Source organism: Narcine bancroftii, chromosome 10, assembly GCF_036971445.1.
Source record: "Narcine bancroftii isolate sNarBan1 chromosome 10, sNarBan1.hap1, whole genome shotgun sequence".
Taxonomy (NCBI): domain Eukaryota; kingdom Metazoa; phylum Chordata; class Chondrichthyes; order Torpediniformes; family Narcinidae; genus Narcine; species Narcine bancroftii.
Window position 1 is genome coordinate 45091132 of NC_091478.1, and position 17445 is coordinate 45108576.

A 17445-nucleotide genomic window follows, 5' to 3' on the forward strand; every position below is an offset into this window, starting at 1 on the left:
TTAAGGCAAATTAATTATTTAATCAAAAATGAAATTTTTAATTCAAGCTTATAATATACTACATATTTCCTTATATGAACCAAGATAAAATCCAACTCTTCAAATTTACTAGAAAATAACTTACAGAATATTGCCATTTCAAAATCAAGTTGAAACACCTGATGAGCACATACACTGAACTTTTTATTTGTTAAAAATAGTTTATCCTGCAAATATGCAAGTTAGCAATTGGTTAACAAGTAGCTTAGCACTACAAAATCAAAAAAGTGAATTCAAAGACATTAGAGCTCTAGTTTAGAAGTTTAAATTCAAAGTTCTTTATCATACTTGTGCATTACAAAAATAATTTAACGTACATTCTTGCCTATCTATCACAGTCGGGTTTTGCCAAGATTACCCTTTTGTTAAAGCAGAGTCCTTGAAAAAGTGAATTTTGTGGATTCAAAATGGTATTGGAAGTAATTTTAGAGTAAGAATGGAGATCCTTTACCGTGATTGTGTTCTCAGCTCCAGTGAGATCTTGTTTGAAGCTTTGAGATTGATGTCATTGTTGAAACTAAGCCTGTTGCTTATTTCTGCATCATTCTTGGTGCAGGTTGTGCCAATATTAGGCTGATAACCAAGGGCCCACAATTTAAGTAATAATGTAAATGTTTCAAAATAATTTGTGAAGGACAGAAGACTTTATAAACATAAGCTATTTACAGCATGCCAGTGATGTCACATGTACTTTTTGTAACACACATCATCAAGTAACTGCATCATTAAAAAAAAACTTAAGAAACTTTGTGGCTCCAAACTAACTGCAAAATAACAATTAATCTTACAGGCAACTTAATTTGTTTTTGCAAACACTCAATATAAAAGGGAGAATTTTTCATGCAACTGCACTCTTGTCTACCAGAACTCCAGTTGACATCCTATCTAAAGGGCAAAGTAATGGCACTTGTTCTGATGTTACCAATATAGAGTATTGATATGCATAAATTGTAAATGTGCCTAAAATATGCAAGATTAACAGTATACATGATTTTATAAAAAATGCTAATTTAACACTGTAAGCGCATCACTGTATTTTGTTCAGTTCAGTTTCTCCTCACACAGCACTTCTTCCAAGGATTCTTTTCACGTCAAGAATCAAAAATTGTAGTTACTGAGTGTTTTTTTTACACCAGACTGAAGCCTTCAGAATGGTCGATGGCTTTAACTAGTTTGGTTCTGAGGATTTCCTTGTCTGTGTATTTTGGCAGATCCAGAAGATTAAAGCAGGTGTGTGCCACTGGAAGGTAGTTATCTCCACCTCCTGTTGGCTGAATGATAAATTTTAGGCTCTTCATACCAAGTATTGGGATACGGTCACTTCCAGTTAGAAACACTGGAATAAAAAAAAACAAAATGCAATCATTTCCAGACCTATTAAGACTTGGGCAAAAAGAAAATCATAATTATAAATCATATGTACAAGAATATCTGAATTAATCTAAACTTACAGAGGAACTGCTTTTTCTTTTCCAAGGGTAGTTCATGGAACACTTCCCAGAAGAATTTGATGGTAGGATGTTCTGCCCAGTATTCTCCTTTATATTCAGTATTCTATATATATTTAAAAAAACACGAAAAATCACTGGGCTGCAGATTAAAAAGTCATGTTAGGTTGAATTTCACGTGGCTGAAAAATATCAATATTAAAACCAGTTGGCCATAAATTCTAAAATGACTAATATTTAAAACTAGTAAAACTCAAAAATCTGCAGACACTGTGTTAAAGTAAAAACATACAACGCTGGAGAAACTCAGGTCAAGCAGTGTCCTTTATAGAGCAAAGGTCAAAATGCAGAACTGACATTTCAGGCTTGAGCATCAAGGTGTGGGAAAATGTCAGCAAGTGTCCAAACATTAGGGAGGGAGATGTGGTCACAAAGGCAGTGAGTGATAGGTGGAGATGGAGAAAGGAGGAGAAATGGGAAGGGGAAGGGTGGTGGGAGGGAGACTGCCTGAATTGTGCAGGATATTTTTCAAACCTATTTTTCAGCAATTTGGTTGTAACAGGTGTGGTGAATGTCTGCCAAGCTGCCTGTCTCCCCTCTGGCGTGCCTTGCTGTACTAACATTGGCTGTGCATTATCTCTTCTGTTATGGACACTCCCCTTGGATATAACTGTATATGCATCTATTGTCTTTCATTATTGTACCATGAGTTTCTGCTAATAAAAGCCATGATTATTGTTTGACCACATCATCTTTGTCTACTTTATCAACTGGCCCTTCAATTTTATTAGCAGAAATGGATGCAGCACTCAAGCCAGATTGGCTGATAATTGACCAGTCTGCCCCGAGGGCCAGAGAAATTTTCAACCACTGGATTGCTTGTTTCGATTACTACATGGCTTGAAACAACGTGGTTGATGAAGTGATACAATGGGGCCATTTGAACTTTCTGCTGGGTGAGGTCCCTTTCACTGTAACGCAAGGAGCTACCACTGTGGCTATAGCATGGGAACGTCTGACTGCTTACTGTGCGACGCCACGGAATGTGGTGCTCGCTCGACACCAGTTGCTGACGAGACGCCAGAAACCCGGGGTTTCTGACTCGCTGGCAAACAAATACAATGTCGGGGCAGTCAATGTGCAACAGCACCGCAATGCCTCGAAGCTGCATGCTTTAGTCAACAGGATTGACTCCAGTTACATCCGACAGAGGTTGCTGGAGACGGAGCCCTTAACCTATGACCAGGGAGTCACTCTAGCCAAAACACTGAGAAGTGCCATGCAGACCAGTAAAATGCTAGAAACCGAAAAGGAAACATCCAGAAGTGCTGGAACCCCGAAGGAAATAAAAAGGCAAACTCCTGAAAAATGCTACTTCTGTGATAATAGCTGACACACCACACAGAAGGGCCTGGATCAATTTGCTACCTGCAGCTATTGTGGGAAACTTGGCCACTTTGCTAAAGTGTGTAAGGCGAAAAGTACTCCCACTGATAAGAGAAGCACCAAGAAAATGCGTCCTGGAGCTGCAGGAATGGAAGACAACTATGAAAAGGGGGAATCTTCAGACGAGCAGGCTGAATCGACTTCAAGTGATGGCGAGGTGAGATCCCCTGTGATAGCTCAATTGATTCTAAAGCTTGGGGGATATGTTAAGGACTGGAACGTTCGACTATAAAGAGGAGGTGAACGGTGAGACTCTTGATTGTCTAATAGACTCGGAGAGTGCTGACAGCTACATCCACGAGAGAGTTGCCAAAGCCTTAAATATGCGGAGATATCCAGCAAATCGAAAGATATCGATGGCTTGTAGTGAACTTACAAAAACTGTACGGGACAAGTGTAAAGTTACTTTAAATTTGCAGGGACATTGCCTGCTGATGTGTGGCTCTTTATTATGCCAGAGCTCTGTGCCCCTGTGGTACTGGGGTTAAATATTCAATTTCAGATGAACAGTTTAGTGTTAAATTTCGGTGGGCTACTACCCACACTTACCATCCCCCGTGCTAGTTACTGCGGTCTGTCCACATTAAAGATCAAAGCTCCCTCCCTTTTCAGTGATTTATCCCCCGAGTGTTGACCGATGCCACTAAGAGCCGTTCTTACAGCAAAGAAGATCATGAGTTTATCAAAGCTGAGACCCAGAGGTTGCTTAAAGAGGGAGTAATTGAACCCAGTAAGAGTCTGTGGTGAGCCCAGGTGGTAGTTGTGAAAAATCACACTAAGAAACGACTGGCTATTGACTGCATCCAATCAACTGTTACACTTACCTGGATGCCTACCCCCTGCCACGCATCAATGAAATGATTAATCAGATAGCGGAATACAAAGTGTACTCTACTATCGACCTCAAAGCAGCTTACCATCAAATCCCCATTTAAAAAAAAGGAACGGCTCTATACAGCCTTTGAGGCTGATGGGGGGCTTATACCAGTTTAAAAGGATACCTTTTGGAGTTACTAATGGTGAGTCAGTGTTTCAGAGGGAAATGGATAAGATTGTTAGGACGTATGAGTTACAGGGTACGTTTTCCTATCTGAATAATGTCACTATCTGTGGGAAAACACAGGCTGAGCACGACAACAACTTAAAGAAATTTTTAGCAACAGCTAAAGAACTCAACCTTACATTTAACGAGGGCAAATGTGTGTTCAACGTGACAGAGCTACCCATTCTGGGCTACATTGTCTGCAAGGGCGAAATCCGCCCCGATCCTGAAAGAATGGCCCCACTTAAGAAGTTACCACCCCCGAACTCAATGAAAGCCCTTAAAAGGTGTATGAGATTATTTTCCTACTACTGCAAATGGGTTTGGGACAAAGCCACGAAGGCACACCTTCTGTTTGACACTAAATCTTTTCCTCTCTCCAATGGCCTTGAAGGCTTTCGAGAGAATTAAAGCTGATATTGCCAAAGCTGCACTCTCGTCCATTGACGAGGATGTCCCATTCCAAGTGGAAACTGATGCTTCAGATTGTGCCTTGGCAGGAACCCTTAATCAAAAGGGTAGACCTGTGGCATTCTTCTCCCGCACGTTACGTGGACCTGAACTTAAACATTCTGCCATTAAAAAAAAGCCCAGGTTATTATTGAAGCTGTTCGCTACTGGTGATACTTTCTAGCCAGCAGAAAATTTACTCGTCACTGATCAGAAATCTGTAGCCGACATGTTCAGTACTAAACACAAAAGTAAAATCAAGAACAATAAGATGGCACACTGGTGAATAGAACTCTCAACTTATAATTATGAGATCCAGTACAGACCGGGCAGGTTAAATGATCCCTCTGACGCATTGTCACGATCTGCTGCTGGTGCTCAGCTGGAGGGGCTCAGAGATACATAGCAGACTGTGCCACCCAGGAGTCACGAGATTCTTCCACTACACAAGGGCTAACAACCTTCCTTACTCTCTGGAAGAAGTCAGGAAACTGACTAAAAGCTGTCCTGTTTGCGCAAAATGCAAGTCACCACACTTCAAAGCTTTAGAGGCCACTCTCATCAAGGCTTCCCGACCTTTTGAGAGGATTAGCTTAGATTTTAAAGGGCCGTTGCCTTCCAACAACAAAAATGTATATTTCCTTACTGTAATTGACGAATATTCCAGGTTTCCCTTTGCAATACCCTGCCCTGACGTCTCATCAGCATCTGTCATTAAGTCACTTGACAAAATTTTCAGCATTTTTGGTTTTCCCAATTACATTCATACCGATAGAGGCTCAGCATTCATGAGCGCTGAACTGTGGTGAGCCCTGCTACGAAAGGGGATTGCCACCAGCTGTACCACGAGCTACAACCCGCAGGGCAATGGGCAGGTTGAAAGGGCCAATGCTACAGTCTGGAAGACTGTTAATCTTGCTTTAAAAACACATGGTTACCCTGTTACCAGATGGCAGGAGGTGTTGCCTGAGGCACTACATTCTATTCGGTCTTTATTGTGTACTGCAACAAATCAAACACCTCATGAACGCATGTTTGCCTTTCCTAGGAAATCAGGAACTGTGATGGACTGGCCAGCCTGTTTATCCGAGCCTGAAACCATGCTGCTGAAGAGCCATGCTCGGATACTAACCCCAACTACGGTTATGTTAAATTCCCAGACAGGAGTACTGACACTGTACCCCTCAGAGATCTGGCCTCACCTGTTTGCCCCTTCCTCACACCCCTACTCACAGTGAGCCTGAGACGTTGGACTCACCACCCCCCACCCCCCCCCCCCCCCCCCAAGCCTGTGACCCTTAGTAAGCTTTCAAATGGCCATGCTGAGACTCCACTGCCTCATGCTGGCGATTCTGGAGCGGGTCCAGAAGCCAGTCCTTCCCACACTACAGACCCAGGACCTGTACCAGTTCCCAAGGTTGCAGGTTGCTTCACCTGCTTTGAGATGAAGCACCAGAATTCATAAACAACCTGATAGGTTGACATATTCATAAAACATCTCATATTTCAATTGCTTGCTAGATATTGGCGTTATTTGGCTGTTAAGAGTATGCTCAATGGCCCTTTAAGACTAGATACAATGGTATCCATGTATCGCTTACTTCAGTCTTTCCTAGCAGCTGTCCTTTTGATTTTAACCCTTCTTCTGCCAGGGGGAGACTGTGGTGAATGTCTCCCTTCTGATGAGCCTTGCTGTACTAACATTGGCTGTGCATTATCTCTACACTCCCCTTGGATAGAACTGTATATGCATCTATTGTCTTTCATTATTGTACCATGAGAAGCCATGATTATTGTTTGACCACATCATCTTTGTCTACTTCATCAACTGGCACTTCAACAGGCAATATTGCTAGTAATCTGGAATTATCGGTAATGATCTGTACAGACTAGGTGTGTGAACAGAAAGGTAGCAGTGGGAGCTCAACTTGGATTAAGTGTAAAATCATCAGAATGAGAACTGGTGGTGACAACACAGGTGCCCAGTCAGAAAATCAAATGGCATGTTAGGAGTGCTGAGGGATTTTGAAATGGAGCACTTGGTCTTGAAGAGCCTTGTTATCATATTACAGAAGGAACATCTTCTTCCCTGGTGGCAATGCATTTACTGGAATGTACCCAGGCATGCCTGTAATGACCTGCTGTCAGTTGAAACTGTTGGTTGAACCTTCCACCTTGCTGCCATGGTTTGTCTCTTATGGACTCCTCATGGGCTTCAGCGAGGAAGCCTGATTTTCCTTCAGGCTGGGAAGCCAGCCTGCCAAGTCTGCCCCTGATGAAACCTGTTGCAAGCACAGCAGTAAAAACTTAATGCTGGAGAAACTCAGCAGGTCAAACTATGTACTTTATGTGGCAAAGATAAAGATTTTTGATATTCAACCTTGATGAAGAGCTCAAGCCAGAAACATTGGTTATGTATCTTTATCTTTACTCTTTATCTTTACTCTATAAAGAAAGGCGAGAAATCAGACTGCTCAAACTACAGGGGAATCACGCTGCTCTCCATTGCAGGCATAATCTTCGCTAGGATTCTCCTAAATAGAATAATACCTAGTGTCGCCGAAAATGTTCTCCCAGAATCACAGTGCGGCTTTCGCGCAAACAGAGGAACTACTGACATGGTCTTTGCCCTCAGACAGCTCCAAGAAAAGTGCAGAGAACAAAACAAAGGACTCTACATCACCTTTGTTGACCTCACCAAAACCTTCGACATCATGAGCAGGAAAGGGCTTTGGCAAATACTAGAGCGCCTCGGATGCCCCCCAAAGTCCCTCAATATGGTTATCCAACTGCACGAAAACCAACAAGGTCAGGTCAGATACAGCAATGAGCTCTCTGAACCCTTCTCCATTAACAATGGCGTGAAGCAAGGCTGCGTTCTCGCACCAACACTCTTTTCAATCTTCTTCAGCATGATGCTGAAACAAGCAATGAAAGACCTCAACAATGAAGACGCTGTTTACATCCGGTACCGCATGGATGGCAGTCTCTTCAATCTGAGGCACATGCAAGCTCACACCACGACACAAGAGAAACTTGTCTGTGAACTACTCTTTGCAGACGATGCCGCTTTAGTTGCCCATTCAGAGCCAGCTCTTCAGCGCTTGACGTCCTGTTTTGCGGAAACTGCCAAAATGTTTGGCCTGGAAGTCAGCCTGAAGAAAACTGAGGTCCTCCATCAGCCAGCTCCCCACCATGACTACCAGCCCCCCCACATCTCCATCGGGCACACAAAACTCAAAAAGGTCAACCAGTTTACCTATCTCGGCTGCACCATTTCATCGGATGCAAGGATTGACAACGAGATAGACAACAGACTCGCCAAGGCAAATAGCGCCTTTGGAAGACTACTCAAAAGAGTCTGGAAAAACAACCAACTGAAAAACATCACAAAGATTAGCGTATACAGAGCCGTTGTCATACCCACACTCCTGTTTGGCTCCTAATCATGGGTCCTCTACTGGCATCACATACGGCTCCTAGAACGCTTCCACCAGCGTTGTCTCCACTCTATCCTCAACATTCATTGGAGCGACTTCATCCCTAACATCGAAGTACTCGAGATGGCAGAGGCCGACAGCATCGAATCCACGCTGCTAAAGATCCAACTGCGCTGGGTAGGCCACGTCTCCAGAATGGAGGACCATTGCCTTCCCAAGATCGCGTTATATGGCGAGCTCTCCACTGGCCACCGTGACAGAGGTGCACCAAAGAAGAGGTACAAGGACTGCCTAAAGAAATCTCTTGGTGCCTGCCACATTGACCACCGCCAGTGGGCTGATATTGCCTCAAACCGTACATCTTTGTGCCTCACAGTTCGGTGGGTAGCAACCTCCTTTGAAAAAGACCGCAGAGCCCACCTCACTGACAAAAGACAAAGGAGGAAAAACCCTACACCCAACCCCAACCAACCATTTTTCCCTTGCAACCGCTGCAACCGTGTCTGCCTGTCCCGCATCGGACTTGTCAGCCACAAACGAGCCTGCAGCCGACGTGGACATTACCCCTCCATAAATCTTCGTCCGCGAAGCCAAGCCAGAGGAAGATAAAGGACACTGATTGACCTCCAGCATTGTGTTTTTACTTCAACCACAGTGTCTGCAGAGTTTTAAGTTTTAGAGCAAGCACAGCAGTGTCTAATCCAATTAATGAGAAATATAACTAGTTTGTCATATACATCATCCAATGTATACATGCCATTACTTGCACAGCTGAACAGGTACACGGTTACCTCAATGTGCTGGCTCCAGGAGAGGTCTTCTGAAATGGATTCCCCAAGAACTCAAAAGAAGATTCTAAAGCTCTCCACCTCCGTTGCATCAATGGAGACAGGTGTAAGGTCCCTCGGCCCCCTCTTCAGCAACTCAATTCTTCATTATCATTTAATTTATTTTCGATATTCTTATGTTATTTTTTTTTAAGATCTCGAGTGTGACTGATGATGAACATCAAAGATTTGAAGCCACGAGACCTGGCCATGCAAATCATTTGTTTTGAACTAGGATTACTGTATATTTTTATTACCTATCATTTGTATTTAATGTCTTTTTTAAAAATTTCCATTACTCCTGTAGCTTTTTGTTTTACAAGTACAGTACCTATTTGGCTGAAGCAATGTATGTACATTATACACTGTGTCTGACAATAAACTCATGATGACATTGGCTGTCCGACAATTATTCAAGGCAGTAGGCTCTCTATGTAGAAACAGCACCAAAGCTGCTTTCTGTTACTTGGAGATGCTGGGAACTTGCAATGAAATAAATAGAAAGGGCCAAAAGGCAACTGCAGTGCATTTATGGGCTCATTGAAGGTATTTTCCAAAACTGTGCCCAGCCACTATCCTATTCCTAATTGAATGTGTCATTTATTTGTTCATTTTGTGAGGAATTTAAATACAGCAACAACTTTGATGATCCAAAACTGGATTCTCCAAAATCCTCATTTATCCAACATTTTTTCAGAGCCGAATTGACCGGGGACCTTGGCCCTCAGGCCGCCGTCAGCAGCGTGGATCTCGGTGGGGTGGTGCAAGTGATTGGTTGCGCCCAGCATTATTTTGGTGAGAATTAAACATTATTTTAATGCTTAAAAAGCCTTCCCTTGTCATTTAAACGCTGTTAGAAGTGATTTGCTGTTGCTACTGGGCTGTTTTTTAAAAAATGACCAGTTCTCCAAAAAAAACCTGTTTTATCCAAAATGGGCCTGGTTCCTACCATTTTGGACAATCAGAGTTGGACTGTTTGTGGTTAAAAACTATGCTGGTTATTTCCTGGTTCATGTCTGTGAGAATTTTTCCACCGTGAAAAGCCGCTGAGCCTGCTTAATGATACCAGTTCTAGAGAAACTCAAAAATTGATCTGACATCAGGAAAAGCAAAATCTGCACCATCTGACAACTTGGTTATCTTGTCAGAGGCTGAAATCCAAGCCATTATGATGTTTTACCACCTACCGACCGGTTAGTTTCTCCAGCATTGTGTTTTTATTTCAACCACAGGGTCCGCAGATTTTTGTTTTACACCTATTACAGTATCACCCACTGAAACATTCTTCAGACATACATTGTGGATATTCACAACATTCAAAGCATTCTTTGTTTAGTGTGCAACACCGGAGACAAGAAACTTGCAGTGCTATTTGGTCGGCTGTACTTATTGTCAAAGTTAGAAGCTTAACAAAAACAGCATGCAACTGGGAAAAAAAAATTATTTTGCTCTGTTCTACCATCCTTCACATTTTAAGTAACAAAATTTCACTTTCACCTGTTGCGAGTACACTAACCTTTTCCCATTCTTTCCAATCATAGTTTGTGTTTCCAATCACCATTGCCTGTAATTCATTAGGCTGAAAGAGTTGAAGTACTTTCCCTCCACACACTTTGTGAAAGCTTTCATAGAAAGCATCAAATAAAGGAGCAATTGACTTGTTGAACACAAAGTCAACGTATGCATCCACAAATCCATGTCTGGAAAAGTGCAAACAAAATTTCTTATTCACTCAGAAATTTCAACGTAAGAAAAAACCTTCAACGATAAAGTTATTTAACTTTTGTAAAAATAATTTTTCAAGAATTCCTATTCAAGCCAACATTTTCAGCTCAATGTAGACATATTTCGATGTCTCCTGTAGTATTATTTCCAGAAAGTACCAGTTTCATTACTGGATACTTGACTCTTTCTTACCAGTGAAAATTTCAGTGATTAATAGTGGACAACATAGCAAAATAGAAATCAGTAAATCAATTCTTCTATAAAACAGAAGAAACAAACAGCAGTGATGCAAAGCAGTAACACTTTCCTTTCTGACCGATCAAAGGTGAGGGGTAACATTTACTTCACCAACTGCCCCCAATAAGTTTCTTTGCAGGCTGGAAGATGGACGGATTGGAGTCATTTGGCACAGAGTATTATTTCAAATGGCCAAGCATCAGTTCTTCACAGGAATCTCCTGGCCTTGGGATCAGTGGGAGATCTCAGACTGAGTGAAAAAGCCTGGGAAGACTTGGGGTCTCTAGTTCAGTTTGGGACTATAGAAGAAATGGAGAAAACAACATTTAAATGCTAAACGTTAATCTACAGTTCACCTGTGGATGGGTAGGTGTGGGAATGGGACCAGGACTGTGAACACCAGAGTGATGCAAATATTGAATAACTGCGTTGAGCATTAAACACTTCCTTCCCCTTCTCAGAGAACCCCATCTATCTATTGTAGGTGGAGTGATGGAACCAGGAGCAACATGCAGGAACAAAGCAGTTAACAAAATCAGGGTTCCTTCCCCGCCCCCCTCCCCAACTTTAGGCTGTGCTGAAGGGACATGTTTCCTATGATTTAGCCTCTCCAAATTTTATATACATCCATCCGTCTATATGAATCCTCATTGTTCCAATTGTGTTATTTAAACAAAATACCATGTGTTTTCATAATTCATGAAAGAATTGGAAGTTAACAAGTTCCAAGTAAGGGAGACCTGAATCATGCAATTTCCAAAAGAAATTAGAATCAGAAAGAAAAATTAGAGCTAGTTTAAAATAAAGATCAGAGAATTATGTGAGTTCTTAAGACAGAACAGTGGTGCATGATCCAAACTTAAAGATAAGTGATCAAAGAACCACCATGGAAAGGAGATTACTTCTTCTTTATGGGTGTGTATTCTCCTTCAACAGTTCACCCTCTCAATCTTCCCTCCAACATGCAACCCATTGGTTTCATGATGTGTGTAAATTCACGCAAACAAATAAGAATAGAGATAGGAAATGGTATTTCATATTCTGCTGCCAAATGACCCATTTGGACTTTGGGCATTTTTAACCTTTAATATATACTCTAGACTGGGTCCATGGGTAAACTACAGAACGAACACCAGTACGAACCAGCTGGTGGTTGGGTATGAAGCCAATCCTGGAAAATGGGGACACAGTTTATAGTCCCTGAAAACCGAGATGGAACACGTATGCTTGTTGGTAGTCCCTGAATGCAGGGGCACCAAGTCCAAAGGGTTCATTCATTTACATTATCACCTTCCAAGAATTGCATCATCACTGATTTCATTAAACAACCATATATCACCTGAAATCCTGTCTGCAGGTTATTGGATTTGACTAATGTTTCTCACCTGTTATCTTTAGTGACGGGAATATTGGTGCCATCTGGAATCAACTCTTTAACTTCCGTTAGACCAAACTTTTCTACTGTAATCTGATTAAAAATTGAAGAAAGTTAAAACAAAATTCTTAAACTATTAGCCAAATCAATGCTAAAGAGTTTTGTTTCACAAGAAGCATTTATATTGATGACAAGCAAAGACCAAGACTTCTAATAATTGTATTCTAGACTGGCAGATCTTTCCTCCTTTGCAAGATTATAAACATCAAATATACACAACATTGTTGTGTGTGGATGAAACGTTGCCTCCCTGCCTGTCTGGAATGTGTATTTTGTGAGTGGTCATATGTCCTCCCCATCTGAAACTTATTCGGAAGTCACATCATCTGTTAATCAAGGTTGGACTCTGGCCACCCATTTGTGCACGCCTTGCCATTGGTTACTTCAAATCACCTCGGGGCATAATTGGCTAGAAGCACAGATTAGCACTGTATATAGTACCACAGCACATTCTCTCTCTCTCTCTGCGTTGTGGTTAGAGCCACAGCCACTGCTCCATGCCAGTCACTACTGTGGATGTTGCTTGGAAGGATCGCGGGTAAGGTGTACAACGCACTGAAGCTGAGCCATAGTATTGCTATAGATCAATACGCAGTAGAGCCACACCTCCCAATGATCAGGGATCCAGGAGCGTGTGTATATCCCTGTGTATAGTATGTACGTGTACTTAGAGCAGCCTCCTGACGATCAGGGGTCTGGAAGGGTGTGTAGAACCCCTGCTTATAGTGTGTACCTGTACTAGAACTGCCTCCTAACAATTAGGCGTCCAGAAGGGTGTGTAGAACCCCTGCTTATTGTGTGTGAATGTCTGCATCGCTTATGTAAATTAGTAATTGTGTACTGTTTAACATTTCCCATGCTTTTTTATAAATTGTGCACGTTTTATTCACTTTGGTTTTCCCAGCTCTTCAAAAATTGTGTTAATAAAGCCCTTGTGTCGTGTGTGAAGCCACCCAACCTGATACTCTTTCTCAACACAATATTTAAAACATTGCTAGTAAAAGGTGAAATTTTAATTTCTAGATTGATTTGAAGGCATCTTTTAGAAACTGCCAACCTCTTTGATTACAAGGATTGAATAGACCCAGAAAATTTCAATCCAGTTAACTAGTTTAATGATGATCATTTGAAAGACTGAATATCTACAAAGTACATATTGTTTGTCGAGGGCAGAAAATCAGTACCAATAGCTCATGTCACCAATCAAGAAGTAAAAGCCATTACATTACAATAGAGAAAACAATAAAAATACAGTACCATGAAAAATTATATTCAGAACTAATGGAAATTAAAAAGTTTCAAAATTAGTTGAGATCTGAATTTTAAAAAAAAGGACTGATTAAAATATGTACATTTCTAAAAATAATGATATTTAAAAAATACACCCCTGGTTGGTGATCAAAACCTCAATTAAAAACAAAGATGAAAGCACCTTCAGCAGATTTGGTCAGAGTTCACTTGTTCCCACATTAAGCTCTGATTTAAAATATGCAAAATTTATTACACTAAAGACATTCTTATTTTAACACAAAGTAACAACTAGAGCAATGGAAGGAGAAGTCTCCGCCATATTTCTCAACCTCAACATCTTTGGCGCCATCAACTGGGAGGGACAGTGAAGCACCATCTTAAATCCCACTAAAATTCACTGCCATCTTATACCGACTTCAGACTGGCATGCAGAATTTTTTTAAAAACTCAGCACCCACCAGAGTCAATTCCACCATCAACAATTTTCTCAATCTTTTCCACTTCAATGCAGAACCTGAACTCCAACGAGATTGCCATTGTGGAATGAATGAACCTACAACACTAATGGAAAACTGGTCAACAATCACTCCGACTCCAGTAGTTGAGCCGAGGTGATGTATATGTTGCTTGCATTTACACTTCGAGAGACCTAGCTCCAAATTACCACTAACTCAATTATTAAAAGCACTACACAATATAGAGGTGCTCTATCATCAGGACCTTGCTGTGTAACACTATCATCTAACAATAAAGGTTTCAGATCAGGAAAACAAAAACTACTTCCTTAACCTCAAGAGCTACCTCACACTGAAGGCAGACATCGATGACATAGGTTACCATGCAGCAGTCATTACTGTCCTCCAATGTACCAATGGTGTCCCCATAAAGTCTTCCAAAGTCACTGGAGGATAAGCAAAACAATGCAGGTCTTCCTCATATTATGAATGCCTGACTTATGGATACCCTGAACACATAGATCAGCATTGAGGAGATAGGCAGGGTGCAGGAGGATGAACTTACTGACTATGTGGGCGTTGTCTTTGGGATGGAAATGGGCCATTTCCATTAGCTTACTCTCTTCCACCCTACTCCCAAGCTGTAACAATTGGAGAGTGGGTCAAGCCGATCAGAACTGAAAGGGCCGAGTAGATTCACTCGGTCATTCACTGACACTGTGAGACCAACTGACAGCCACTCTTCCTGTACCTGTTCACTTCCCCCATCATAGTTCTTCTCGTGATCCTCTCCGGCCACACTATTTTCAATATCTGGTTCACAAGCAGTTTAGATGAAAAACAGGTCACAGGAACAATATTCTCTTCAAGGTCAACATCCCCAGCGATGAAACTCCAAATACACTCAAGGTGGCTCTATTTACTAAATGAAGTCATTCTTGTTGGCTCTGTTTACTAAACCAAATCAGACACGTTTCTGACACTGGAATCCTTAAACAGATTCTTTTCTGAGATTAGCAGACTATTAAAGGACGAGTTTCAAGGATATTCTCAAAAATATCATGGAAAGAAAATTATATCTATACCTTTAAAATGTACATCTTTCACTTATTGCAACTTAGTACATTAATTCTAAACTTGAAAATGGAACAAGTACTTACTTAATTTAAAAAGTGAAAAAAATTGCATAATCATACAACAAATGCATTGATTTAACAACCAAAACTATATCCTTGAGGGAAAAGTCACCTAATACTAGAGCAATTAACACCCCACTCAGGGTTTGCACATGCATTACACATTATCCAGAAATTGAAAATTCATTGTTCAAATAATCCATAATCCTAAAGACCAACCTCCACTTGCCTTTCTTTCAATATTTATTCCTATTTTAATTTAATTTAGACATACAGCACGGTAACAGGCCATTTGAGCATACGATTCCATGCCACCCAATTTATACCCCATTAACCTACACCCCTGGTACCTTTTTGAATGGTGGGAGAAAACTATTGGCCCTAGAGAAAACCCATGCAGACACAGGGAGAACATAAACTCCTCACAGACAGCGTGGAATTTGAAATATATTTCATGGAAATTTTAAATTGATACACTTTGGCCACCAAATTTCTTGTGTGCTTTGAAACCACATCTTGATTTAAAAAGCTATTATCTTTTGCTCTCTGCCTTTGTGATTTCAGTGATGGTAAACACAGTATCATTCACAGAGCTCAAATCCCATCCCTAGTACTCAGTTATCTTTTAATAAAAGCTGGGACTTAAAAGGTTTGGTTATTCAATGGAGGAGTTCAAAAGCCTTGGGAATATCAGCATATTTCCTGCATCCCTCAATAACTTCTCCAGTTAGAGTATTGAAAGCATCTTGTCAGGATGAATTACTGCAGAGCATAGGGAAATGCTCTGCTCAAGATAGCAAGAAACAGCAAGAATTGTGAATGTGGCTCAATCCATCAAACTCTCCATCAACCCTTCCTATTACCTTTGAAAATCAGCCAACAAACTAAAGGACTCATCTCACTTTGGCCTCACCTTCGTCTCTTTCCTCTTGTTGTGACGAAGAGTGTGAGTTCATGAGGACAGTTTCTTTCCCACTGCTACCAGACTCCTGAATGATCCCCATAATAGCAAAATAATATTGCACTTATTCTCATCTAACTGATCTCTCTAACTCTGCACTGTGCTTTTATAGTTGTATGATGTTTGGGCTGACTGCACTGACTGTACCTCAGTAGGCGTGACGATAAACTTGAAGTTGTAAATTGAGAAGTGAATGGATGAAGAGGATACAGAAAGATGGTTTACTTATGACAATCAAAATTAAAGGTTAAGTATAATAAACCCAAAATAGACTTCAAGATTAAATTCTTTTGAGTGCTTAGAATTTGTTTATCACAACCACAAAGTAATCGAATTGCACAGAAGTATCTATTTGAGAAGGAAAGAAACAAAGATAAAGCTCAATGAAAGAGCACAAATAGCTCCATAGAGGGAAATATCATTCATTTGTGCTGTAAATTCTATGCAATTTGTATGTAGAAATTAACTGAGTTCTAGGGATGGGATTTGAGGTCTGTGAATGTGGTTTGATTGAAACACGGAAATCTGCAGGCACTGTGATTGTAGCCAAAATACACTGAGATACTGGAGGAACTCAGCTGCTCTTTTGGCATCCACAGGAGGCAAAATTTAATGTTCTTCCACAAATCCATCCTCGTTTCTTGACTTCTGTATCCTCCAAAAGATGCTGTTCTTTCTTATGGCCTCTACAGAGAGCTCTGCAGAGCCACCTACTTATCTTGTGATTGATTATAGAATTATAATTATTGCATTAATTTCCATTTGATAAGTCTGTTTTTTTGAAGCCATCCACAACAGCCTTCACTCTTTCTGAACTGCTACTTCCACTTTATCTTCTAATTTCAAGATTACATTCCTTGCGCACAACATCAAATGATATAAAAAGTAAATAATTGGGTGCCAAGGTTAGCGTAGCGGTTAGCGCATTCCTGTCCCAGCACCAGCGATCGGGACCAGGGATCGAATCTCGTGCTGCCTGTAAGGAGTTTGTTCATGCTGTCTGTAAGGAGTTTGTACGTTCTCCCCGAGTCCGTGTGGGTTTTCCCCACGGGTCCAGTTTCCTGCTACTGTTCACAAATGTACCGGGGGTTGTAGGTTAATTGGGCAGCACTGGCTAGTAGGCTGAAATGGCCTGTTACCATCCTGCATGTCTACATTTTAAAAAATAAAAAAAATTAAATACAACCAGCTCTGATCCTTTCAGTACAAGACAGTGAACTCTTCCACTCTGCAAAACCCATTTACTACAGAAGTTTTCTACAAATGTCTCCCTTCTTAACGCTTCTTGCAATATGCAATATGCACATTACGTATATTACACACATGAAAAACCACTCATCTTCCTTCATAGTTCCATTTATAGGAGATTTTTTTCCTTGGAATCACAATTTAAATTTCTTGATGGTTACAGAATCCTTTAATATTATTATCTCTCTCCCCACCATTCTTCCTAATGGCGGACACTGAAGTTATGATCTCAACAATGTTCAGGCATATGTACCCTTTGCCACTCTTGTATCACATACCCTCATCGTCAAGTTCAAATTTATTTA

The 17445-nt window shown here is 41.0% G+C and overlaps 1 protein-coding gene across 1 annotated transcript in view; it reads right to left on the bottom strand.

Moving 5' to 3' along the window:
- Window positions 1-1048: 1048 nt before the first annotated feature.
- The window catches only part of herc4 (HECT and RLD domain containing E3 ubiquitin protein ligase 4), a 115495-nt gene continuing 99098 nt past the window's right edge, over window positions 1049-17445 (bottom strand). Inside the window, exons 21-24 of the mRNA XM_069900828.1 lie at window positions 12040-12122; window positions 10209-10392; window positions 1491-1593; window positions 1049-1375 (exon numbers count right to left, since the gene is read on the bottom strand). Of these exons, the coding sequence (XP_069756929.1) occupies window positions 1167-1375; window positions 1491-1593; window positions 10209-10392; window positions 12040-12122 (579 nt within the window). The 3' untranslated portion in view covers window positions 1049-1166. The remainder of the gene's footprint in view (window positions 1376-1490; window positions 1594-10208; window positions 10393-12039; window positions 12123-17445) is intronic.